This window comes from Onychostruthus taczanowskii, unplaced genomic scaffold, assembly GCF_017590055.1.
Source record: "Onychostruthus taczanowskii isolate IOZ18803 unplaced genomic scaffold, ASM1759005v1 scaffold50, whole genome shotgun sequence".
Taxonomy (NCBI): Eukaryota; Metazoa; Chordata; class Aves; order Passeriformes; family Passeridae; genus Onychostruthus; species Onychostruthus taczanowskii.
The window spans coordinates 1,901,447-1,926,123 of NW_024502569.1; the positions used below are offsets into that span (position 1 = coordinate 1,901,447).

Here is a 24,677-nt window from a genome sequence, read left to right on the forward strand (position 1 = left end):
GCGCCCCGGCGGGCCCGGCCCCGCGGCCGTGGAGGAGCGGCTGCTGCAGGCTCTGGGGGGGCTGAGCCTGGGGCCCCCGCGGGGCGGCGGGCGGCTGGTGCTGCTGCGGGGGCTGCCGGGCGCCGGCAAGAGCACCCTGGCCAGGTAAGCGTGTCCCGGACCCGGGCTCCGGGGCAGGAGCAGCGGCCGGGACAAGCGGGGCAGTGCTTCGGGAGCCCATGTGCCCGCCCGGCACTCGCTGCAGACCCGCCGGGGCAGGGCTGGGGTCGGGGGGAGCGGGAGCCCCGAGGGAGCCTTGGCTGATCGCAGCCGCCCGGAGGCCCCCGGCTCCAGGCACACTCCAGGCTGCGCTGTCCCCGGCACCTGTGGCCGTGTGTGGGTGTCCTGCCCGTGGGACTGTGCGAGCTCCAGTTCCAAGCGAGCGGTACCTGCAGCGATGCTTCTGCTGGGATGGACTGATCACCCCGACCAGGGCGGTACTTGTTCCTTTTCTCAAAGGCGCCAAATTGGTGGTGTCTTTCCTTTTTCTTTTTTAAATTTTATTTTTTGGTTGATTGGTTTGGCTTGGTTGGATTGGGGTTTTTTGTTGATTTGGGTTTTTTTTTTTTTTTTTTGTGTTTAATCTGTAACATGGTAAAAAAACTTCCTCTCTCTGGCTGAAAATTGGCAACTCTGACTTCTGCTTTTGTCCTGCACTCCTGGTGAGAGCTTTAGCAGTGTATAAAATGAGTAGAGGAGACCACTCCATGCTCCAGTCACTCAAAGGCTGATTGTAAATAGATAGAAAAACACAGTGGGTAGTGCTGGGAAGTAGCACCACGGTCGGTGTGACCATGGGAGCCGTAGTTTGGTGTCACAAAATCTCAAGAGTCTGGTATCACACAGCTTCCAGTGCCACCCACTCTCTATCGAAAGAGGAACGTTCCCTGTCTTCTTACTCTGCTGGGCTGAGGAACCCGTGCTGGGATCATGGGCTGCCACAGAAGGGCTCTGCTGTGAGAGGTGGCAGCACGAAGCTGTGTGATACACAGGGTTCATCTACAGTTTCCTTTTCTCAGTGCAACACTTCCTGTCCCACTGGGCCTTCTGCCTCACTGCACTTTGGCAAAGTTCTTTATGAATTGCCAAATGCCATGTTTTGCTCACGCCCAAGAAACACACATCTCCCTTAAGAGGCCCTGTAAGGGTAGGCCTGCTCCTTCGGGGGAATTTGGGTCTTCTCATGGCACAGTAAGAACATATAGGTTTGGGGGCATATTCTCAGGCAGTGCAAGTAACTGTACTTACCTGTACTTTTTAGGTCAAAACACAAGGTTAACTGTTAATGGCATATTTACAAAATGAGTTGCAGGTATTGTTGTAGTAGTCCTCTGAGATGGAGGTTTGAGTATCTTACTGTTTATAGCCCCTCTTAATTGCATCATTGTGTTTAGCTGTTCAGCAACACACAGATCAAAAGGCAGCATTTAGTACCTCTCCTTTAACCCTGTCCAGCTTGTGAAGGACTGTACCAAGAGAATTCTTTTGCTGTTCTCACACTGCATACCTTTTAGTATTGGTAAATGCTATGTGCTGCACAAGGGAAAGTTTGCAAAAAATGTCTGCAACAGATCTCAGTGCAAGATCCCACTGGAGGAGGAAGGTGGTTGTTTATTTGCAAAAGTACTCTGTAAGCTCATTTTATAAATTCAAGTTTATTTTCTCAGATTTTATCCACTCACAATATCACAACTTAATACTTGTAGGCATCAAGATGAATGTGCACAGGTGGTCTGCCCAAAATCAGAGCAGACGAGGTCTGTAAGGTGTTCCATCCTCATTTTCTCTGCTGGGTTGCTCTCAGTTGGTGGTGACAGGGTAGGTTTTGGCCAGGTCTCCTGTGCCATCTCCAGCCAACAGCTCCTATAATGCCATTTTTTTTTTTGCCTGTGAATTCTACTTGCTTGGTGCTTTGTGAATCTTAGGTGGGTTTTTTCCCCCATTATATTAATTTTCCCATATTGGGTGTCTTCATCATCTGCCCCTCTGGAACAAGGGGAAGGAAGCAGGTGTGGAGAGGCTGGTGTGACCTGCTGGCTATCCTCCTGCTCTCAGAGCACAGGTTTTCCTGTGCAGGTCACCAGTGCTGGGCCTCAGCTGAGTGCTGGCCTTGGGGGCTGTAAACAGGACCTGTCCCAGTTTTATTGATGTTAAGGATCTTGGCTGTCAGTGGGTACCATTGTTTGAGCCTTTGCTCTGTTCTTTCTTCAGGTACTTTCACACATATCTACATTAATTATTTCGGCAGATCAGCCAGTATTTCTGTGTTTCTGTCACAAACTCTGCATCTTTAGTGTGCTCATGAGTCACAAACCATGAATGCTATCACTGGTGATGCAGCAACTCAGTGATAACTCCAGTCAAAAGGCCCCTTTTCTATTCATCACACAGTCCTAGGAACAACCTTGGATCCATGGCTTATTTCCCTGACCTTTCAATGTCACTCAGCAGAGTTTGGATACAGCTTTGTAAGCTTTAGTTATGGCACTTTTGTTAAATTTATTTCCTCCTCCTGGTTGCTCCCAGCTCAGAGCAGCCCTACACTGGCATGGACCAGTTTGGATCTGGTTTTTGGTTTCTGGTAAAGACAGGGAGGATCCACATGATATATTGAGTAGCCAAGCCAGGATGAGGAGTTGGTCTGCTCACCACCAAGCTTCACACCTTTCCAGCAGCTTCACTGTTAAGGATGAGCTTCCCTGAGCCAAGTATTTTAGGTGGCCCCAGCTACCTGCCTTTAACCATTCACCAAATGTCACGGAAGTGTGAAGGGGCAGTTGGGAGTCACATCTCCATCAGCCTCCTTCAGGCGTGCTGGACATGTTCCTGAACACGTTTTCCTTGACTTCACAGTGCAGGTTTGTGATTACACTGAGGCAACTGCTAAGAAAAAGGTTATCTGAGGTGCAGTGGCAGCTGTACTTCCGAAAATGCCTCCAGAATTTAAGTGAGCCACATTCAAGTTGATACCTGCTTCCCCAGAATCTCTTCATTGCACAGTGTCTGCATTTCCCTCTTCAGCAGCACATTGCTGTGCTGCACAGCTCAGCTTACACCTAACCCTTTATCCAACAGTTTAACTCAAGCTCTATAGGCTGGGCATGATCAAACTTGTAAATTTTCAGCCACAGCTGTTGATTTGTAGCTTGTTCTTGTACTCCCTTGTGAAGCACAGAGCGAGTAATCTTTCAGAACAGGAGGGGAAAAATGCACTGGCACTGAGGCATCACTGCTTCGTACAATCTGTGTCTTCTCCAGTTCTCTCTGCTGTTGCCCGGTTTATCCCAGCACATCCAGTCCTGGGCCAGCTGTTCCCAGCGTTCCCAGCACCCAACCCCGCTGCAGCACTGCAGCTCTGGCGGGTTCATGGACTTCAGCTCTTGCAGCTCCTGCCTCCACGCAGCATTGCACTGTAAACATTTTCGTGAAACCACTTCAGGTGAGTCTCCTGAGTGCCTTGATCAAATAGGACACCAGCATGGTGCTTTAGGAAACAGAGCTGTGGTTGAATCCCCGGGGGTGAGACACAAGGGCACGGCTGTGCTCTGCCAGCAGCACCTGGCAGCTCGGCCAGGCAAAACCCTCAAGGCACCGGGAGCTGTTCAAACGCAATAGACAGTGGCAAGCGTTGGGCACATGCTCCAGATCTCACAGTCCTGCTTTCCTGCTGGAACAAAAGGCTTTTAAACACCTTTGAAATGCTACAGGACACTTAACCTTTGGAAAAGTGGCCAGAGGAAGTGGTTGCGTGTGATGCCAGTACATACATGTTCTGGTCTCTGATATTCCATTCTGCGGCCTTCTGAGCACTGAAAATGTTTATTCCAATCTGCTATCAGAAATTAATTTATTTTCAAGTTTTCTGATGGAAAAGTATGAAAACCTTGGACACAAAATGCATTGTGCTCTACCCTTTCCTAAAGAAATGTTTGCTGCTGTTTCAGAAACTACAGAGGATAAGAAAGTAAGAAGAGAATGAGGGATGTTTCTTCTGCTTAAAAGAAACCTCCTTAAACCCTTTTCTCCACACCCCTCTGCAAGGTGAAGGAGGTACCGTATCCACTGCAAGATGAAGACCTGTAGACAATTATGTGTCCAAAACAAGTTAATACTGAACCTTTCACAGATGCTGCCTGTCACAATGCAGTGCTTCCAGTTCAGTGGCTTCTTTAAAAAATGCAGACATCGCTCCTATGTGTCCTTTGATCTTGCAAAGAGATTGCATTTTTCTTTTCCTACTTAGTAAACTTTACACTTACTGATCCATCAGCAGTGGGTAGTTTTCTTTTTACAGGGCAGTTCAAGATTTATTCATAAATAACCATGGTCACAAGCCCTTTTGTATTTTTCTAAAATACAGGCATTTTGATTGCTTCTAGTGATTAAGAGCATGATGTGGTCATGCAGGACCTTTCTTCTAAACTAACCTGAGGTCCTGTGAAGATTGTGGAAGGCTCATTTAGTAAGGAACACATGAAAGGGTTCTTGGTTCCCTCTGGAATGATAAGGGAGAGAAGAAATATGAGTTTTGTCAGCTTTGTGGGCAATATGGGAGGGATTACAGAAAACAGCTGTCAACTTCAGCAACAGTTTGGTTGTTTTGGAAAGCTAAAAGTTAAAACCAGCAAAATAAACAGAAGGTAAACCATCTTTGTTCCACTTCATGTTTTCTTACATTGCTGTTAGCAGGAGCTCATTTGGTATGAATATAGAAAATGTTACTGTAATTCATAGCTCTCAGCCCATTTTGTCCCCTATTTTTCCTCTGAAATACAAGTTTTATCTACTTTAATTATTGATGTGAGGACCACAGAGTGAGCTTACAGATATTCACCTACAGTTTAGATTGCTTAAGGGTTAATATCAAAGCTCTCAGGGCTGAAAATTCAGTAAGGTATGTGCTAAGAAAATGGATTTTAAAATTTGCACCGATTAAGAACATTTTAAAAAGAAACACCGAGCAAGAAAAAAAAATTAGCCTTGAGATCTTTTATTAATGTGCACATTTTATGTGACTATTAGTAGCTAAAGGGAAAACACATATTTTAGCAGTCAATTTTTTAGAGAAGAAATTGCAATGAGTAAAGCAGTGGGAAAGGTGAGGTGCTGAATCATAGGCAGACCTGAATATATGAGGTTATCCACAGCAGTAACCAGATAAGCATTAAACGCTGCTGTGCTTTTCATAATAAGAATTTTTTACCTGAGGCCCAAATTAAAGCAACAAAACTTTACTGTTTGCTAAGTTTAAAACGTGATTTTTCTTAAATCAGTTTTCCCAGCAGTAATTTTGTGACTAAAACATCCTTTTGGGCTAAAAGACAAGGACAGGTGGGTGCTGGAATGATGCATTACAGGGGGTACAGCCCAGTCCTGGCTCCATCAGCACTGAGTCACTGCTGGCTGGGGTGGACCCCACCACAAAATAATATCAATTAATCAGCAGATGGTAGAAGTTACAGTGGAGACAGAGCAAAGTCAGAAGCTGACCTTTATTCAGCTAAATGCACCCTGCAGGCCTAGTGAAGAGCTGCTGCTTGCAGGCAGATTAGGGTACAGCTGGTAAATAAATGGTTGGAACAGAGCTCGGTGACAGAATTAAGGTTTTTCTGCCTGTGTGCCTGTTCTGCTACTGATAACCTGGAGACAACTTTTCCCTTGCTCTTGCCCATGTAGATAAGACACTGAGAAATGGTTATTTTGCAACTTGTGGGGATGGAGGGAGAAGTGTTTTGTTAGGAAAGCAGAAATGATTCACAGGGACTGGAGACCATGTGTGGTGTGAGACAGCAGGGCAGCAGCATTCATGAGAGACACAGGGTTTCTTGACTGACCTTTGTTTCTTTTCCCAAGACATTCCAGGCCTTAGGGAGACAGAAAATAAAGGGATGATGCCATGGGCTCTGCCTGACTTCTTGCAGAGACTCTCTCCTCTCCCAACTCTTCTCTGATTGAAAAACAAAAAGGACAATTCTGTGTATGAACACAAAAAAATTTGGATTATACACAAATGGGAACAGAATCATCCATTAAGGGTTGGGGTTTTGTTGTTTTTGTTGGGGATTTTTTTGTTTGTTTGTTTGGTTTTTGTGGTCTCTAAGGGCTGGCAGAGGGATGCTTCATATTTAAACCTCCACACAAGGCAGCACTTCCTTCCACCTTGAAGGGCCAGTGGCTGCCTGTGAGGCAGCTGGTCAGTGTCCAGCAGGACACACATTTGCTCCCCATGGCATCCCAGGCCTGCAGGAGCACTGCTGGGGGACACACACCCGCGTGAAGGGAAGTGCGATTGCCCAGTGCCGCTCACCACAGCAGTCTGCTTTATGGATCTGCAAATTTATCTGTAAAATATTTTTTGTAAACTTAGATTTCTCTATAAAATTTGTTTAAAAGCTGAAGATATAAAAATTACTCAGGTCAACAAAAGGAGGTTTAAGTGGAACAGGGACAAGTGATAAGAACCGTAAAATTATATAAATTAACACAAAATATTGACTTATCATTCAGATATTTGTTTGCAAATTAAAATTCTAAATAAGTGCTGCCTGCTTGACAGCCAAAAAACCCTCAAACCAAATTCATGGTTCTCTGGACCATCTTTGCTAAATAACAAATCCTTCCTCCTTGTTATCTTCAGAAATTTCTGTAGCAAAATTCCCATTGTCAAATTGTCTTCTGACACCAACTTCCATGCCTGGATAAGCAGGTTTGGACCACTGTTGTTTTTTTTTTGTTTGTTTGTTATTTCCTTCTCTTTACAGTCCTGCTTTCTCAGGTAACTCAGAAGGAGAGCTGAATATATGAACAAGATTAAAGACTCAGATGTTGGTAGTCCAGTGTAGATTTCTCTGCTGAATTAAAGAAATCAAGGCCACGCCTTCAAGCTCCATTCCTTTCTTCCTACGTGTCCATCTACTGATTGTAGTACTTCCAGATCCTTTAAATTGGGATTTTTCAAATGAAGCACTGTGTGTATTTGCAGAGCACTCAAATACCTCGTGATTTAATGGTCTCTGTTAAAGGGTGTTACCAGGTGCTAATCCTTTCATTTTTTTTCCTTGCAGACAGCTGAAACGTGACAACCCTGGTGCTGTAGTCCTTAGTACTGATGACTTCTTTATTGAAAATGGTGTCTACATGTTTGAGCCTGACTTCCTAGAGGATGCACACAAGTGGAATCAGAAAAGAGGTGACTGAACTCAATCCAGAGGCTGTGCAAAATCGTTTTGCATTTCAGGCTCTCTTTAAACTTAGCCCCCAGAATAAAATACCTCAAGGTGGTGTCATACACTGTAGTTCATGGGGCGTTGGCTAAAAATTACATTTACCACTTCTGATTTGATTTCTTCTGACTTATAAAAGGGAAATTTGTAAATGAAAACATTTTGGAGGTTGGTTAATGTTATTTTAGAGGAGGCACTGCTGAATATTGATACCCTTCAGACATCAGCCCAGCAGCTGCTCCCTGCAGTATAGGCACTGCAGCCTTCTCCTCTAACTTCTTAGGTGTCCTGACCTGGAAGGGGGTGAGAATGTAATGACAGACAGGAAGAAAACTTGCAGGCTGAGTTTAAGTTTGAGAATTTAACAACCCAGGTCTTTACTCCATGCACCATGCTTTTATGGCTGTGCTCTGAAGGAATTTGTAGTGATGGCAAACATACTTCGAGATTATTTAACAGGGATCTCCTGCAAATGGCAGTAATTTTTGGCTCTTGTAAGTTCTATAAGAGCTTCAGATCAGCCAGAGGCTGTACCACCTCTTCCAGGAGAGCTGCTGGGCACTGGCCTTGGCTCCCATTTGGGCGGTAGCTGCAAACCCAGGTCTGGTGGTGAACCAAGCATGGCAGCAGTGGGCAAAGAAAGAACACTGTAGGGCTAGTAAGGCCTGGCTCTGTTATTTAATATATTTTAGCTTTACTTCATGTGTTACATTGCAGCACGCAAAGCAATGAAGAATGGGAAAAGCCCGGTTATTATTGACAACACCAACATCCATGCTTGGGAAATGAAGCCGTATGTGATGATGGTAGGGAAAGCTCTGATTTATTGCTTTTATATGCCTAGCTATGACATTTACAGGTTGATCTGACTGAAAAGGTTCTTTACATAGCTGAAAATATTTACTTCAGTTTTCCTGGAGTTCTCTAATTATAGTTAAGGCTGGGTATTGTGATGAAGTAGGGGCAGAGATGCCAGTGTGGTTATTTAGCTGGTCAGCTTCGTAACTCAATGAAGGCAAAACCACTTGAAAAGATTAATGGCCTTTGAACCTGCTACTTCCTGGTGATGAGGGCATCAAACCCTTCCCCAGTAGTGACATGAATTGAACAGTTCCCAAACTGTTTGTTGACAAACATATCAAGGCATGATTTATAATTGTAGTTCATGACTTGTGAAAAACACACCATACAGAGTCTTTGAAGACACATTGGTGTCTCTTGTCAGGAGTTCTGGCAGAGGTGGCAATTCTTTTAGTGCAGTTTCGTAATGTCATCTTTGTGTCCTTTAGGCACGTGAAAATAGATATGAAGTTACATTCCAAGAACCGGATACACCCTGGAAGTTCAATGTTCAAGAACTGACAAGGTACATAGTTTTCTCTTTGCTGGAACAGACAGCTTCTCTCATTTTGTTGACATGCTCTTAGGTCAGCCTTTTTCCTCTTCATATAAGGAAGAATGTAGCCTGGTAAATGACAACAGAAGGATTGTTGTGGAAAATTTCCATTACTGATTACCTGGTCTGGAGTGAATTCAGCCCTGAAAGAGCCTGAAGTGAGACAGGCAGTAGAAAAGGCAACAAGCCCTGAAGCATGTTTTTGTGCTGCAAGCTTGATGGGGCAGGAGCCCTGATTTTCATTCTGTATTTTGAGCAGCAGTTCTTTTGTTTGGGCGCAAACTCAAATTCTAAGCACTGCAGCCAAGGTTCAGACTTCTGTCCTTAAGAATCTAACCATAACAGCTGCTGTCCTGCTGCAGCATGGAGGGATGGTGCATCAAGTGTGGATAAGAAACAGGGTTCTAGAGGATCTTTGTAAAGATCTTAACACACACACACAAAAGGGATATAAACACTCTGCACAGTGTGGTAGGATATAGAGGCAGCTGAATGTGGCTCTAAGAATGTTATATTGACCAGTGACTGCAGGGTTAATGGCTGTAGTCACTGAAAAATTTAGTGCAGGCTGACTTCCTAGCCTTCAGCCAGCCTGATGTGAAGTGGGTTACAGGGAGCAGTGCTCTCCCAGCTACCAAATCCAGAAGGTAACATATGCTAACTTAGTGCAAGAAAACAAGGCATGGGCACTTCATTGCAATGGAAGGATTTGTTTTCTACCAGCCAGGAGCTCTAGTCAAAAATTAATGCTGCTCCTGTCTGTGTGTTATGGACACAAATGGCAAAGAGCCCAGGCCCAGAGTGCTCATGGCTGCAGGGGGAAGCAGGACATGGCAGATGATGGCTCAGGCCTGGGGACAGGTGAGGACACCACCAGCCTGAGCTGTCAACCAGCTCTGCCTCAGCAGCACCAGCCATTGGTAGGGGAGCACTGCAGGGGCACAATCTGATCATTCGCTGTAGGCAGAGCTACTCAGTAACTTGCAATTTGTTTTATTGCAAATTTGACACACATTGACTTTTCACAGCGGCATTGTAAAGATAATTCACATACACTCTCTGGGGCACAAGCTGCACCTTAATGGCACTAAAGGGCAAAGCCAAGGATCCTCAGGGTTTTCAAACTCACAAACAGAAATACCTGGTGGTCTTTGGGAAGACAATTCCCACTAAGTTGTGGAGGGATCATGGCTGGTGCTACTCTGGCTACTCTATGCAGAAAGCCCTGCATGTCTGAGCATTGTGTTCCCCTCCCTCTCAAACTTGTCATTTACGAGTCTACCCTGGAGCCTGAGCCGCATCACGTGCGATGTCTCCCTACTTGCTCTCAAAGCACGGCAGTTTGAGACCTCTGTCCTCGCTGCTGCGTCAGTGTCTGGGCTGGCTGCAGCCCTTGGCTGGAGCTGTACAAAAGCTCACTGAGGCCAGTCTGCTAGTGCGAAAACGCAGCAACACTTGTATAAAATACCACACAGGTCTTCTACACAACTCTTATTTTGGACATTTGTCAACTTTCTATGTCCTCTCTGCTTCCCAAAAATAATGGTGTTACATTTTTCAGCAGTCACAATAATATTCCTAAGAAGTAGGTAGAAGTGAACAGTAATTTGTAAAAAAAGGCCAGAAAGGGATCAGTGGAGACCTGAACCATTATGCTGAACCTGTCAGGGCTGACTGAAGATAACCCTCATACGCAGGCAGCTAAATACTTGTGTTTTCTGTTACTTTTGACTCTACAGAAGAAATATTCACCACGTCCCTCGGGAAAAGATACAACGGATGAAAGAACAATATGAGCACAATGTTACCTTCCACAGTGTGCTCCGGTCTGAAAAACCAAGCAGGGATGAGGGAAGCTGCAGTGGAGCAAGTGCAGCTCATGGGACGGGTCCCCATCCCACCCACCCTTCTGCCTTCCCAAGGAGGAGACCTGGCATGGCACGCACGGATATGACATTTAACTGAAGATGTGCATTCCTTGGTGTTTTAATTATCAGGGTACAAGAGTCTCTAGTTTTACATTTTTTTTCTAAACTTTTTTTTATTCTTGTGTTTTTCTACTACATTTCTAAATTACTTTCATTTCTTACAAATCTTTAAATGGCATTGGACCGTGATCTCACAGATCTATGTGCTCACTGTAAGAGCAGTACAAACTGTACTCTGTCTCATCCCTCTTCCTCCGTGAAAATCCATCCAGGCATATGTGAAATGCACTGGGCTCTACCACACGCCACATTTAGGATATTTTTTTCTGCATGACAGTCTGACACTAGCGATAAACATTCCTAACTTATTTCTGTCTTAAGGCCATTGTGGCCAATTCTTTCCCCACACAATTGGCATTTCTTGCCATTTTAATGCTTTATATCTGACTGTATAAACTTATTGTACCTACTACCTTGCCTACAGCATTATTGTAGCTTTCAGAGGCAAAGTGAATGATGGCAAAAGTAGCTCAACAGCTTGTAGCAAGATCTGATGCTGTTCCCTCTCTCCATTGACTGGATTCATGCTGGTCTTACCTCACACACAAAGAGCTTCTCCAGCCTGCAAGCAAAACACTTCAACAGAGCAAACTTAGCTACTCATCTTGCCAAGATGGAGAGGCTCCTAAAATGAAGCATTAGTGTTAGGCTTGTGTGTGTTAACTCCTAAGTGGGAACAGGGCTACAGGAGCAGCTCTGAACAGCTGAAGGAGCTATTTAATATAAATAACTCTGTGTGGCATTTTGCTGTGAATCAAATAATCATAGCTCTTCTTTAAACCTCCCTAATGCTATATGGAAATTCTGAGGAGAAATGTGCAAGAAGTGCACCAGAATAGCAGAGCAACATCTCAGAATTAAAGTGTTCTGTTTGGTGAAAATAAGAACTCTTTACTATGCCCTGTGCCACTTTGGACAGCCAAACAACCATTCTAATGTTGCAGAGGGTAACAAAACTGATGGCTTGAGACTGAAACAAAGATCCTGCTGTAATGCAAGAACACAGAATCAATGGCTTACAAAATGTCATCAAACCCTCAGCCACACTGATGTTATTGTACAATACATCTTTGTGAGAAGTGTTTACATACTAAACTTCAAACTGTTTTGCAAATGAAGTGTTATTTAATGAGTCTGTTTTTGTAATAGAACTTTATTAAATACAATCAAGTTTTAATGTACAAAGTGTAAAAATAATTTGAATTTGAAATATATACAATACTGTACACATGCATTAGCAGCATTTTCGGGATTTTGGTCTTTGTAGCATTCTGTGGGGTGGTACTGAGTCTTCAGGTTCCTTTGGGCTCTGCTGAAGAGCCTCAACTACTTCAGAACTGCTTTTGATGAGTTATTTGCTTCTCCAGCAGACCTGGAACTATTTCTGGATGAAAGATCATCAGATAAAGTAGTAGCTGTTGCATTGCTGTTTTCATTTACGTAATCCATCTTCTTTTCTTCTGGTAAATTATTCATGAGTGCTTGTGTATTAATCATTGCCAGTTCTTCATCAGCAACCAGGTCATTCTCAGGAAGATGGACAGTTCCTCTCACTTTTCTGCAAGGGGTGACAAGGCCAATATTCTGATCTGTCCCCTGAGGTGACTTGCTGTGCTGTAAACGCAAACTTCGTGGAGGCTGAAATGCTCTTTTAACAGACGGAGAAATTACTGAACATATTGGTGTCAGTGGTGGAGGGGCAGGTATGCAACTGAGGAAGTCCATAGCTTTTCTCTTTTTGCTGGTTTTGAGATGGTTTTCATTAGCTGTAGCAGGTGAAGGTGTTTTTGCTGACCCTGGTGTGACAAGTTCCATATTTGGTGTGCTAGTTGACAAAGGGCTTGGATGCTTCATTTCAATTCTAGAAGAGATCTGGATAAAAAAAAAGAAGATTTGGGTTGAATAGAATGTTCTGTTTTGTGAGCTTCCTCAATGACTTCCAAAAAATGGGGGAAACCCTCCCCCCCCTCACCAATATAAAAATACTGTATCATCATTCATATCCCGTTTAAGTTTAGTTTGGTATCTCCTGATGGTGATTTAGTCAGGTATCTCCTGACTTGATATTTCAAGTGCTTCAAGTGCTGATGACTGGTAAGTCACTGTTCACCTGTACATTTACATTTTGTTTCCAAGAGCAAAGCAAAAGGTATGGGAATTTTTCTATGGTAAGAAATCAAAGCACTCAGAATTCTTCTACTGCCTTGGTTATGTTCTCCACACATGGTTGGTTAAATAAGTAAAACAGAGAAAAAAAAATTGATGAAAAGCCAGGATAGAACCAGGATAGACCAAAAAATTTGAGGATAACAATTCACACAAGATGCTGCATAGCAAATCTTTCAAGCACAGGCCTGAGAATACACTTAATGTCTCATTTTTAAAAGATTATTAATGTATTTAATAAACTATACAAGTTTTAACTACTTAGTCTATAAAATATATAAACTAAACCTTCAGAATTAAACATTAGCCCTCCCTTTGAAATAGAAAAGGATGCCTTACAAGCTTAAACTTAGTCCCCAGGAACTGATATCACACCAGGGTGTTTCCACCTCCCTTGCAACTCATGGCAGGAAAAATTTTTGCTCTGACTGTGCTCAGTATTCTGTGTCAGAAGCAACTCACCACCAGCAGCTTTCATGGGAAACTTGAGTACTATTTAAATCAATTTTTGTCAGGACTGCTAAAATACATCCCTTATAAATCCTAGAAATAGTAAACACTATCTATAAAAAGTCCAGGAACTAAATTCTCTCAACAAAGGCTGGAACTGCTGAATGCCTTGAAATAAAAATGTACAGATCGAGATTTTTCCCTTCTGTGACATTCACATTGGATAATCTTCACAGTGGACCAAAGAAGCACTAAATCATCTATAAAGAAAGATGATTCATTTTACTCATGTCAAATTCAAAATACTTAAAGTACGTTGTGGAAACACAGGCCACAAGGGGAAGTTTTCATATAGTGTTTGGAGGAAGTATAATCTATCTCATGGCTCCTCTGGAAAATAATCCTAAACCCACACACACAGAGAAAGCTTCTAATCAGCTTGCATTGCCCTGAGAAGATTGGATGAAATGGACACAGAAGTGAGACCATTCACCACAGGTATAACACTTGCTTAAATCCTTACTGCATGTACTGCCTGTATAAACACAGCATTAATTACCAGAAGCTTACCAAACTTCTATCCTCTGCATGGCTGCAGGAAGGAGAGGGGCTTTCCAAGCCACATCTTTTCGTTAAACTGGGTGTAAGCAAGAGATTTCTTCGTAGCAAATTCATCAATTTACTTTCTGCATCAGAGCAAAAGGAGGCCACATTCTGTAAGAGAGAACAGAGTTTGCAATGCAGAATAGTTGGCTTTCAAACTATGTAAGGACTATATACACTACATTTAAGACTTTCTTTTTTCATCATTATCCCACTGGAATTTTATTTTATATCAAACCAACAACATAGAAGATTACTGCACTTTCTGTCCATGGCAGATTCCCTATTGACAGGTACAAGATCTTTTGCCACTCAGAGATTCTGTGGCACATCCTGAAGACAATGCTGGATGAGTTGGAAAATAAAAAAAAAAAAAATCAAGAAATTCAATCCCCCAGGAAAACTGCATTAACATCTTACTCCATATCCCAGAAAATTTCCCTCAAATTCAGCATTATGTGCATTACTTGTTTTAAAGGTTTATCAGTACTAACAGACTTTTTGGTGAAGGATGTAACACAGCAGTAACTAAAAGTAACCATCAAACAACACTTCTACAGGTTTACCTCCATCACACTTCTCAGCTCATTAGCCTTCTCTTGAAGATAGCATTCCTTTGGACTGGCTGAGAATAAAGAAAGATCTCCAGCCAACAGCACGGGAATTTCTGATCTGAATTCAGACTGCCACTGAAGGTTGCTTGCAGAAATGAGTGAGCAGCGGACAACTATATCTTCAATAGCCAAGTGTCTGAGATCTGTCCAGATCTTTACTGCCACTAAATTATAGCTTTCATCAGACAAGTATACCACAGTAGTGAAACCTAAAAGCAGGAAAAAAGTCTGAATTAAACATTTACATCTCTTTAAGTGATTTGGATCTACTACAAAAAAGTCACACACGTCCTGAAAGAGCTATGGGGCAGCCCATCTGCATGGTGACAGGTACCTCATACTTTCATATTCTACTGATTACAGAAAACAACTCAAAGTCTGTGTCTTTAAAACAATGCTCCTATGGAACTTTTTCTTTTTACCCAGATTATCTACCTTTCCCTATCCATGAGCTCCAGTGCCTGAATTCCGTTCATTCTGTGACACTGTACACCAAAGAGGGAGTTCATGTACATGCACGATGGTTTTTCTGCAGATGCTGAACACAGATGTGAGAACTTATGGCCATCATTTCAAGAAAAAATACTTATATATAAATATTTAAATATAATCTGCTTTTGAGCTTAGATCCTTCCTTACTAACTTCCTGAGCTAATAAGCAGAGACAGTTTTTCTTCAGAAATATAGATTTATCTGCCAGCATGTTGCTGTGATGGCCTGTATTAGGAGGTTTTCACAGGCTTGAGATGCAGGTACAACACCAAGATAACTCTGACTTTGAAATAAAGAATTCAGTGCTTATTCAATGGGAGGACATGAATGTGGTCCACAACGTACCTGTTCTGCTAACAGAAATTACAACTCCAACTAAATCCACTTCAGCACAGGGTGGCTGAAAAGAAGGATCCAACAAACTGGTGAATTCTAGAGCCTTTCTTGGAAAGAAAATCCGTACCAGCATCTCCTGTGATACCTGATGAAACACAAAACTTCAGTATTTACCATACTTCCAGAGTGTGACACATTTTAATGATGCACCTTTATGCACTTAAAGCACTTACTGGTAGCTGTAGATACTGAGTTTTCTTGGTGGCTGTTAAGTGGATGTTGGTGGAGTCTGCCCTGCCCCTGGACTGGGACGCTGACAGCTGGAAGATCCTGTAGCGAGCGCCTTCCTTCAGCAAGGAACACACGTCGGGCAGCGGGCGCCAGATACTCAGTACTGCTCCTGACAACAGCACAGTAAGCTCAGTTACCTGCTCAGTAATACTTTTAAACAAACAGGCTTTTAAACAAAATAAATCTACAACTCCCTCCTATCCAAAAGCCTTAAACCAAGAATCAAACTGGAAATATGAACATGTAAGCTAAAATACTGTTGGGAAACTGTTCAAATCTACCTATGCTGACCAGTTACCACATTTAGTTAAAAGTTATTTATAATGTTTAAAGCACTGACCTTTATGTTTTTCTTGCTTTCTGTAGTCTACCACATATAATCTCCATACTGCAGACACATCCCTTTTGTAACAACCATTTTCTTCCTTTTCTGCTGACTCTAAAGCCTTCTTGAGTTGTTCCTGCATCTGAGTTTGTTTTTTGTCATTCATCAGCTGCCTGTAAGCCTTCAAGGCTTTCAACTGGTCATCACTGAGATAACCCTGCAACCAAGAGAAGATGAACTCAGTATCTTTTCTATTAATCAAAAAACCACAAAATTTTTAGATAGCCTCTTTCTTGATTTTTCATCTGTTAGAAGCAATTTATTTCCAGCTGATGCGCTACTAGGACTTGAAATGAGGTATATTAAAACAGGAGGCAGCAGTGGTACTGCTGGAACTCAGCTGGCACTCTCTGGTCTGTGCAGAGATTACACTACACACTGTTCTTACCTGACAATTAGTGAGAAGTCTGCTTGAGAATGTATAAGTAAGGTGAATATTTAATCTAACGGGCAGGCTTGCCTCTTTCATATGAAGACATATTAGGAAAAATTTCTGGAAGAATAAAGGAAGAGTTGCACTTCTCCTCAGGCTGCTGTCTCTGAGCTGACACGGTGATTTACACTAAAATGCATCAAACCCATCACTTTACTGACCAAGCCTTCAAGGTCCAGATTTCCGTACATGCAGCTCCAGAGACAGAGACACCATTTCATCAAATATGACAGACAAGGATCCTCACTTGCAAAAGGCAAGACAGGTATTTAACTTTTTAATAACTGGCAGAGATTAATCACCTGTATCTTTATTAGTAAAGGCATAAACAATTAAAAGTTGTGATTTAACTGGAACAGAGAATGAAGACAACAAAGACAAGATAATTATCCAAACAATTCAGTGAACAGCATGCAAGAGTATGTATGTGTATGAAACTCCAGATTGATGAGATGCATTAGGTTTTCATATATGCAAGAGAAAGCAAAGTAATAAAATTCAAAGTAGCATTAACTTTTAATTGTGCTATATCCTGGATTTTTATACAAGAGAAAATTGCCATCCAAAATCATATTAATCAATTACAACAACCCTTCATTAAGTTTTTTTCCAAAATTTTTAATATTAATTTTTTTAGCAATAAACATACTGTAGAAAATATCAAAAGGCAGCAAAACAAAAGACTAATTTAATGGTCAATTTCAGCAGGAGTTATTAAATTTTAATTTACTCCAAAAGCTTTCCAAAATTAACCCAATAGTATCTACAGTTACCTCCATATAACCAGGATCAGATGCATTCTGAATTGCTTCATAAAGTTCTGCACCATCTTGCAAATTATGGATTTGCTGTCTTGTGATGATCCGTGATCTTGGTGTTCTTCTGCTGGTTCTCTCTGTTAAGAAAAAGCCTTTATGTGGAGTACAACCAATACACTTTAAAATGAAGGAAGAAATAATTATGTAAGAAGCACAATAGTACTTAGGCCTTGCCAGTATAAAACCACAAAACACATGTATAGGAATTGATGTGTGTGTGTGTGTGTATATATATACATATCCAGAAAATATGAGCAGAAAAAAACCTCATTCATTTAAATACAACATAGATGGAATATTATACAAACTTTGGGGTAGCCAGTATCAGTGGCTAGGATGCTAGTAACTAGTATCACTGGCTAGTATCCTTTAGGAGAGGGTGGGAGATTTGATGGGCTGCCAAGAGCCTTCACAGATACTTGACTACATTTTCTTTATGTCCATCACTTGCTCTTCCTCTCGTGCAGCAGAAAAGTCTTCAAGACACCAAGATGTGGGACAGCACAGGTCTGCACACAAAGCCTCCTCAGGACATCAGCTAAGTGCCAAGTTAACTTATATTAAACTATTACCCTCCCCTTATGTAAGACACTTTGCTGCCAGAATTTCAATTAATTCCTTCAGCACAGAAGACTCCTGTGTACACAAATTTACCAAACATAAAACAACACATGAGGTGTCATAGCAGTGATGTTAAGAATTACAAGGCCATCTCTGATTTGAACTAAGAATTCCATGCTAGAACTACTGTTAGAAATCACTGGCAGAGGTGGACAGTGTCAGCCATTACAGAATTAGAATATATTGAAGTGGAAGGGACCTCTGGAGGTCATCTGGTCCAACCCCCTGCTCAAGCAGGGTCACCCTACAGAAGGCTGACCAAGACCATGTCCAGTGAGCTTTTTATTATCACCAAGGATGGAGATTTCACAGCCTCTCCAGGCAACACTGTCAGTCAGCCATCATAGTGAAAAGTTTCCTGATGTCTAGAGGGAACTTCCAAGTGTTCCAGTTTGTGCCCATTTGGCTCTGGACCTGTCACTGGACACCAGTGACACAAGCCTAGCTCCATCTTCTCTGCACTATCCTTTCAGGTATTGAAGTACATTGATCAGATGTCCCTGAGCCTTCTCCAAGCTCAGTGGTCCCATCTCTCTCAGCTTTTCCTATGTCAGATGCTCCAATTCCTTAAACACATTCATGGCCCTTTGCTGTAGTATCTCCAGTGTGTCCATGTCTCTTTTGTGGTGAGAAGCCCAGAACTGGACATGGCATTCCACATGTGGCCTTACCAGTGCTAAACAGAAGGGAAGGATCACCTTCTTAGACCTTCTGGCAACAATCCTCAACTTCTCCTCCAGGACCCCCAGGGCTCTTTCTGCCAAGCTGCTTTCCAGATGGGTGGCTCCCAGCATGTATTGGTGCACGGCACTGGTCCTCCCCAAGGTGCCGATTTGCAACTTGCTTTGTTGAACTTCATGAGGTTCTTGTCAGCCCATTTCTCCAGCTGCCAAAATCCCTCTGGATGGCAGCATAATCCTCTAGTGTATCCATCATTTGTCCTCATTTTCAGCATCAAACCTGCTGTAAGTAAATTGCCCCATTCTCCAGATCATAAATGAATTTGTTAAAACAGGACTAGACCCAGTACTCGTCCCTGGCATACACCAGGAGTTACTGGCCTCCAAAGTGACTCTGTGCCACTGATCAGCACCCTCTGGGCCCTACTGTTCAGACAGTTTTCAACCCACCTGCCTGCCTGCTCATCCAGCCCATCAGCTTCTCTCTGTGGATCCTAAGAGACACAGTGTCAAAAGCCTTTCTGAAGTCCAGGTAGACAGTGTGCTGCTCTCACCTCCGCTGCCCAAGCCAGTGATTTAATCACAGAACGTTGTCAGGCTGGTCAAACATGACTTCCCCTGAATGAATCTTCGCTGAATACTCCAAATCACATTTTTGTCCCTTTTGTGCCTGTTAACAGCTTCCAGTGACTATTTGTCCCATCACCTTCTCAGGGATCAGGGTAAGGTTGACTGGCCTGTAATTTTCTGGGTGCTCCTTCCTATCTTTTCTGAATACAGCAGACACATTTGCTTTCTTCCAGTCTCTAGGCACCTCTACCAATGAACTAATGATCAAAGAGGATCAAAAGCAGCCCCACAGACACCAGTCAGCTCCTTTAGCACTTCTGAGTTAATCCCATGATCAGCTATGGACTTAGATATGTCTAGTTTGCCTGAGTGTTCTCTTGATCCTCTTCCCCCAAGGGTACGTCTTCCTCACTTCAGAATTTCCCCCGGTCTCCGTGGCCTGGGATTGCCAACCAAGGGCATTCAGTAACTCAGCATTCTCCATGGCCTGTGTCACCACAGTCCCTGTCCCACTGAGCAGCTCCACTGACCTCAGTATCTGCACAGTCATGCAATTATTCATGAGGAAAGATGCTCAATCTTGGTGTCCAGGTTTACCGAGATACATCCTAGCAGTGCCCACCGCTGGGTGAAATCTTAAACTGTCACATCTCTGAAGGGAAAGAAATTATGAATTGTACAATTTTGTATCATTTCCCTGAGAATCACCTCAAGGATAATTTTTTAGTGGCCTGACTATGAATATGTTCAAAAGGTGTTTCCTAGATAGCTGCAAAGTTATGCAAATAAGCACATAACCATTTTTTACGAAAAGGTCTTGACACACAGGAAGCAAAAACCTGAAACAACACAAAACAAAACCAACAACAAACAACTCAAAATCCCATCTCTGCTTCTCTATCACCAGAGAAGATTTTTGACAATTTCTTTTGATTTTTCTGAAAACATCAAAATGTTTTCCTGTTCTTTATAGATGTTCTGAAAGAATGAAAGTTTTACCTTCATGCTTTTCATATTCTGCTTGGATTTTTGCAAACAGAGCTTCCAGTTTCTTTTGCTGATGCTCTGCGTGCTTGGCAGCTTCCCTTTCTTCAGCTCGGCTGTTACGAAAAACATAGGAACCAGCTGACGTCTTTTCCATCCACTGAAATAAAATTAAACCCAGACTTTTTAAAATTTTTTTTTTTACATTATCTAGCTTCTCTTTCATACTCACTGTTAAGCAAAAAATGCTTTAAAAATGAACAGGCAGCAGACCTTAAGTTCTTCTAGTATAACACAGAAAAGGCAAGACCCCACAGCACTGGTTGGTAATTTGTCAAAAACAAGCAGAATGGAGCAGTATCCAAAACCAGATGATTTAACAGCTGAAGAAAACATAGCTTCAAGTGGTGGGGATCAATGTTGTAATTTAAATGATTAATGGATCTCACTGGTAGATACATTAAGATACAAACCATCAAACTCAATGCTAAAAAATACACCAGACTGCATTCTACCAATTTGTCTTTCCACATCAGCTGTACAGTCTGTTTTAACACCCTGGGTTAGATGAATGTATGATGAACTATGATGTAGTTCTTCAGATGCTCCTAAACCTCTTCTGCTGAGATAGTTCCACAGGACTAGAGCCTTGTCCACAACTCTGCCAGAACTGGCTTGCCTGATTTGAAGAGGCCAGTGAGCTAAACAAGGAGATCCACGGCTGCTGAAAGTGATCCCTTTCCTTCCATTCGCATTTTCTGCACAGTTCTGTCTTCTCCCTTGCACTGCCTCTAGCACATATCTGACCTCAGCAAACTGTATCAGTTTGGCAATTCAATAGACAGCAGTTCATTGTGTGTTCTTAATATTATTATTATTAGTTACTTTTTCGTAGTTTAATGAATTAAGTTACCTAAGTAACAGGAGCAGGTGAACTCCAGGTTTAGAACAGAGAAGCAGCAGGAGTGTGTAGTGAAAGCAAGATAAGGAGAGGTTGCAGGACCAATACTTATGAGGCAGTGAATTGTTGAAATAGGCTCTGCCTACCTCATTAATTGCACACCATGTATTTCCTGTATTACTCACAGTTTGACACCTTTAATTAAGGCTACCGTGATTCCTACAGTCCTTGACTCTTGAGGTAAAAGGAGATAGACATCCATCTTCCTATAATTTTGGTATGTTTGAGCAAGGGTCTCAGTGTTTAAAAAAGTACATCAATGTCTTGACACAGCCAGATAAGAAGAAGCACTTTCCTCCCCAGCCTGGAAACCATTTACTGTGATGCAGTTACAGATTACAATCCCTTTTCTGAGACCTAAATAAAGGTTTGTTTCTACCAGGCAGCTCACACAATAAGTGCTTCAATTTCCTCCATTAAAGTAATGACCTAAAGAGCAAAGTAATGATCCAAACCAAATGTTGCTAGTCCTTTTGCAGAATTCATTCTACATCCACCAACAATAAAGTAATACCTTAGAAAAAAGGCAATGAAAGAAGAATCCTAGATACACATGGCAAGTATAACCTGCTCTGAGGAAAGCTAGTAAAATATGAAACTTGTATCCTGGTTCAACTGGTTACATTAAAAAGATTGATTATTAACAGAAATATTGGAGGTTTTTGTGTCTGGTATTGTTGTAAAACCAAGTAGTTGCAGTGAAGTCTGACCGCCGTATTTAAAATGTCTGGATATCAAGTGGTATTTAAAAGATCTTAAATCTATTTCACACCATAATTACACACTGGATTTTCAGTAATATAGAACTTACACAATACAGTCAGCTACATGTAAGAAAAAGTAATCCTACAAATGCTTAGAAACTACATAACATTTTGTTAATATGCTTATAATAAAACAAGTGCAGTACTTTTTAGAGTAAAGAACTGAAATTCAATTATTTCTGGCTTTTTGAAGCTCAAAGCAAAGCCAACCAAAAGATACTGAACACAAAATCAAATTCTTCTTATAGCAGGATACTCCAGTCCTGACATACTAAGTACAGGCACAATGCAAGAACCACTGTTCATTATTTTACACATAATGGTATCTTAAAAAAATTTTAGCTTTCTATGTTGTGTCTGATTTCAGGAATGATATAGCAATTAATTAATAGAATTGAGATCTCATAGAACCCTGTTAGATCAATAAAATACTTACACCATACCTGAATAGGGTAAGTTCTTTGAATAAGCACATCAACACACCCCACTGCACCGCCCTCACTGTAAAGTGATGACAAAGGCACGGGGAAAGGTCTGGGATCCCGATGAAATCCTAGTTTTGTGTGCCATCGCACACGGCGAGTGCTGTTCGCTGAGATCTGAGCAAGGGAAATGGTGAATGAGAAACTGTCACTGCTAAGTCAGAGTTATAGCCAACTTATTTTATTTACAGGAATATCTACATAGCTATTTTCACACTGACCTCACTAAGAATATATCACTTTTGCACCTGAGCAGTTCACATTTTAATTCCTTTCACATTGAAGAATGTATTTTCAACAGAATCTAAAAATGTGAAAAGTCAAAATTCTCTGGGAAATGAGAATCTGTGAGACAAACCATTGCTTTGTACCAGAGCAGCAATTTCAGTATTATGCTGAAACTTCACCCTCTTTGAAGTTAAAGCTCTTTAACTAACCTCAAATGAGCCAAGGCCCTCCCCCACCGGTTCACTCTCTCATGACTTGGTTACCACCCCAACCCCCTCAATTCTTCCTCCAACTTCCATATTGTCCAAAATGGATAAACACTTTGCAACTTGGTGTTTAACCAAAGTAAGGAGCTGGAACTGCCAAAACACATAGCAAAACTTGGCAGCATTTTATACTACAAACTTCTTTTCCAACTGCATTGAATAACACCCTTGTATCACGTCTTACAAATCTGGTTATTAAACTCCAGCAAAGCTCCAGCTGTTTGTAAAGCCCCAATAACTTTTTCAGTTTCCAAAATGTGGCTCAAATAAGGAGCATTTATCACATCTCTCAGTCACATCCAATCAACTAATATTTTATTTACCTTTAACATAAGGGAATCAGGGGCTTCCAGTGGTGTACATCCATTTTGAGGACCAACAAGTTCTGCTCCATGCACTATGATCTTCTGACCAATAGTCAGCCTTCTTCTATCTAAGAAAGCTTTGAGAGGTGGATCCAGAAGAGCTCTAATCCCATACCAGCCATCAGTAACTTCAATTAAAGCTGCTGCTTTTTTGCTTTCCATGTTCTTATTGCTACTGCTAGGAGATACAACTGTGTTCAGCGATATGATTTTAGAAATACACAGTACTAGTGTTTTACCTGCTGCATCATCTCTTTCCGTTATTTTTTTGATTGCTGATCGTTTACTTTTATCAACTTCCAAATCATACCTACAAAAAAGAATTTGTGTTTAGTTACAGCTAACAAAATCCATCACACTGTTTTTCTTTAAACACAATTGTAGAAAACTGTTGGTTACTCAATCTACATGATTAAGCACCACTGTAGCAAAGCAAATGTTTTTTACATTTTTGCAGGTAACAGACACTATGTTTTTAATACTGCTGTATGTAAGTTTAACAATACAAGCATTCTGCCAAGTGGTGAATGCAAGGTGGACGTGCTTATTTTGTGATATTGACAAACCAGAAAGCACACAGTAACATAAATTACAGCTCCCAATATATTGCTTTACACATACCTATATTTCAACTGCAACAGGACCATTTCTGGTGTCAAACATCTGTTAGCAAATTCATGTGGGAAAGACACTTCCATGGCTGCCAATTTCCATACAATCCATCTGTAGTGATTGTAAACCCAGGCCTCTGTGATTAGGTTGGGATCCACACCAGGAGTGTCACAGAGGGCTCTGCAGATAAATTGTTAATAAATTAACCTGAAATCCATTCAAAATTTTAGCTTCCCTGTTACTTAGACTATTTACACCTTTGAAGAATTTCTAGAAATTTTCCAAATTGACTTGCTTTCTTTAATGGTCAGTGAGAATCAATCACTAGCAAGATTAATCTACGTAGCAAATTTACAATCCCATAATATCTTTATAGCAACAGAGGTGTACTAAAAATACACAGGAAAAAACCAGTAATCAGAGGCTTTAAAGCACCACTGTGTTGGATTTATTCTAGGAGACAAGAGAACTGCTATCTAATAAATAGCATAGCTGTCCCAAGTTCATAAGCAACAGTACCTGTAAAACTCCTTTTTCCCAGCTTTTCCCTCATCTGTAGGTATTAGCCATCCTCCATCAGCAAGCTGCATTCCATTTCCAGCTAACAAATACTCCTTACTGAAAAAGTCTTTGATGAGAAACTGGAAAGATTCTGCATTTGTGCTGTTAACTTGTACACATTGTTTTGAAACCCCATATGTGTATAGCTGAAAAAAACCAAATGGAAAAGAGAAAATAATGACAATACAGTAAGAATTCAAAAGAGAGTTTAAATATCCAATCTTATAAATTCAGATTAAATATTTCTTTAAGGTTGAGACAGCTTTTGTCTGACCTTGCCATTTCATATGTAAACCATGGAGAATGGAGGATTCCCAACAACTGTTTTAGCAGAACAGCATCACAGTGT

General features: G+C 41.6%; 2 protein-coding genes across 2 annotated transcripts in view; one reads left to right on the forward strand and one right to left on the reverse strand.

Annotated features, from left to right (window-relative positions):
- The window catches only part of N4BP2L1 (NEDD4 binding protein 2 like 1), an 11,994-nt gene extending 106 nt beyond the window's left edge, over positions 1–11,888 (forward strand). Inside the window, 5 exon segments of the mRNA XM_041416112.1 lie at positions 1–144; positions 7,104–7,228; positions 7,980–8,068; positions 8,552–8,628; positions 10,398–11,888. The exon segment at positions 1–144 is cut by the window's left edge and continues 31 nt beyond it. Of these exon segments, the coding sequence (XP_041272046.1) occupies positions 1–144; positions 7,104–7,228; positions 7,980–8,068; positions 8,552–8,628; positions 10,398–10,623 (661 nt within the window). The 3' untranslated portion in view covers positions 10,624–11,888.
- Positions 11,889–11,904: 16 nt separating this feature from the next.
- Positions 11,905–24,677, reverse strand: part of BRCA2 (BRCA2 DNA repair associated) — a 34,083-nt gene continuing 21,310 nt past the window's right edge. Inside the window, exons 15-26 of the mRNA XM_041416111.1 lie at positions 24,287–24,474; positions 23,777–23,947; positions 23,114–23,465; positions 22,258–22,413; positions 20,105–20,249; positions 17,190–17,311; positions 15,939–16,140; positions 15,541–15,707; positions 15,317–15,452; positions 14,432–14,688; positions 13,833–13,976; positions 11,905–12,518 (exon numbers count right to left, since the gene is read on the reverse strand). Coding sequence (XP_041272045.1) covers positions 11,973–12,518; positions 13,833–13,976; positions 14,432–14,688; positions 15,317–15,452; positions 15,541–15,707; positions 15,939–16,140; positions 17,190–17,311; positions 20,105–20,249; positions 22,258–22,413; positions 23,114–23,465; positions 23,777–23,947; positions 24,287–24,474 — 2,586 coding nt within the window. The 3' untranslated portion in view covers positions 11,905–11,972. The remainder of the gene's footprint in view (positions 12,519–13,832; positions 13,977–14,431; positions 14,689–15,316; positions 15,453–15,540; positions 15,708–15,938; positions 16,141–17,189; positions 17,312–20,104; positions 20,250–22,257; positions 22,414–23,113; positions 23,466–23,776; positions 23,948–24,286; positions 24,475–24,677) is intronic.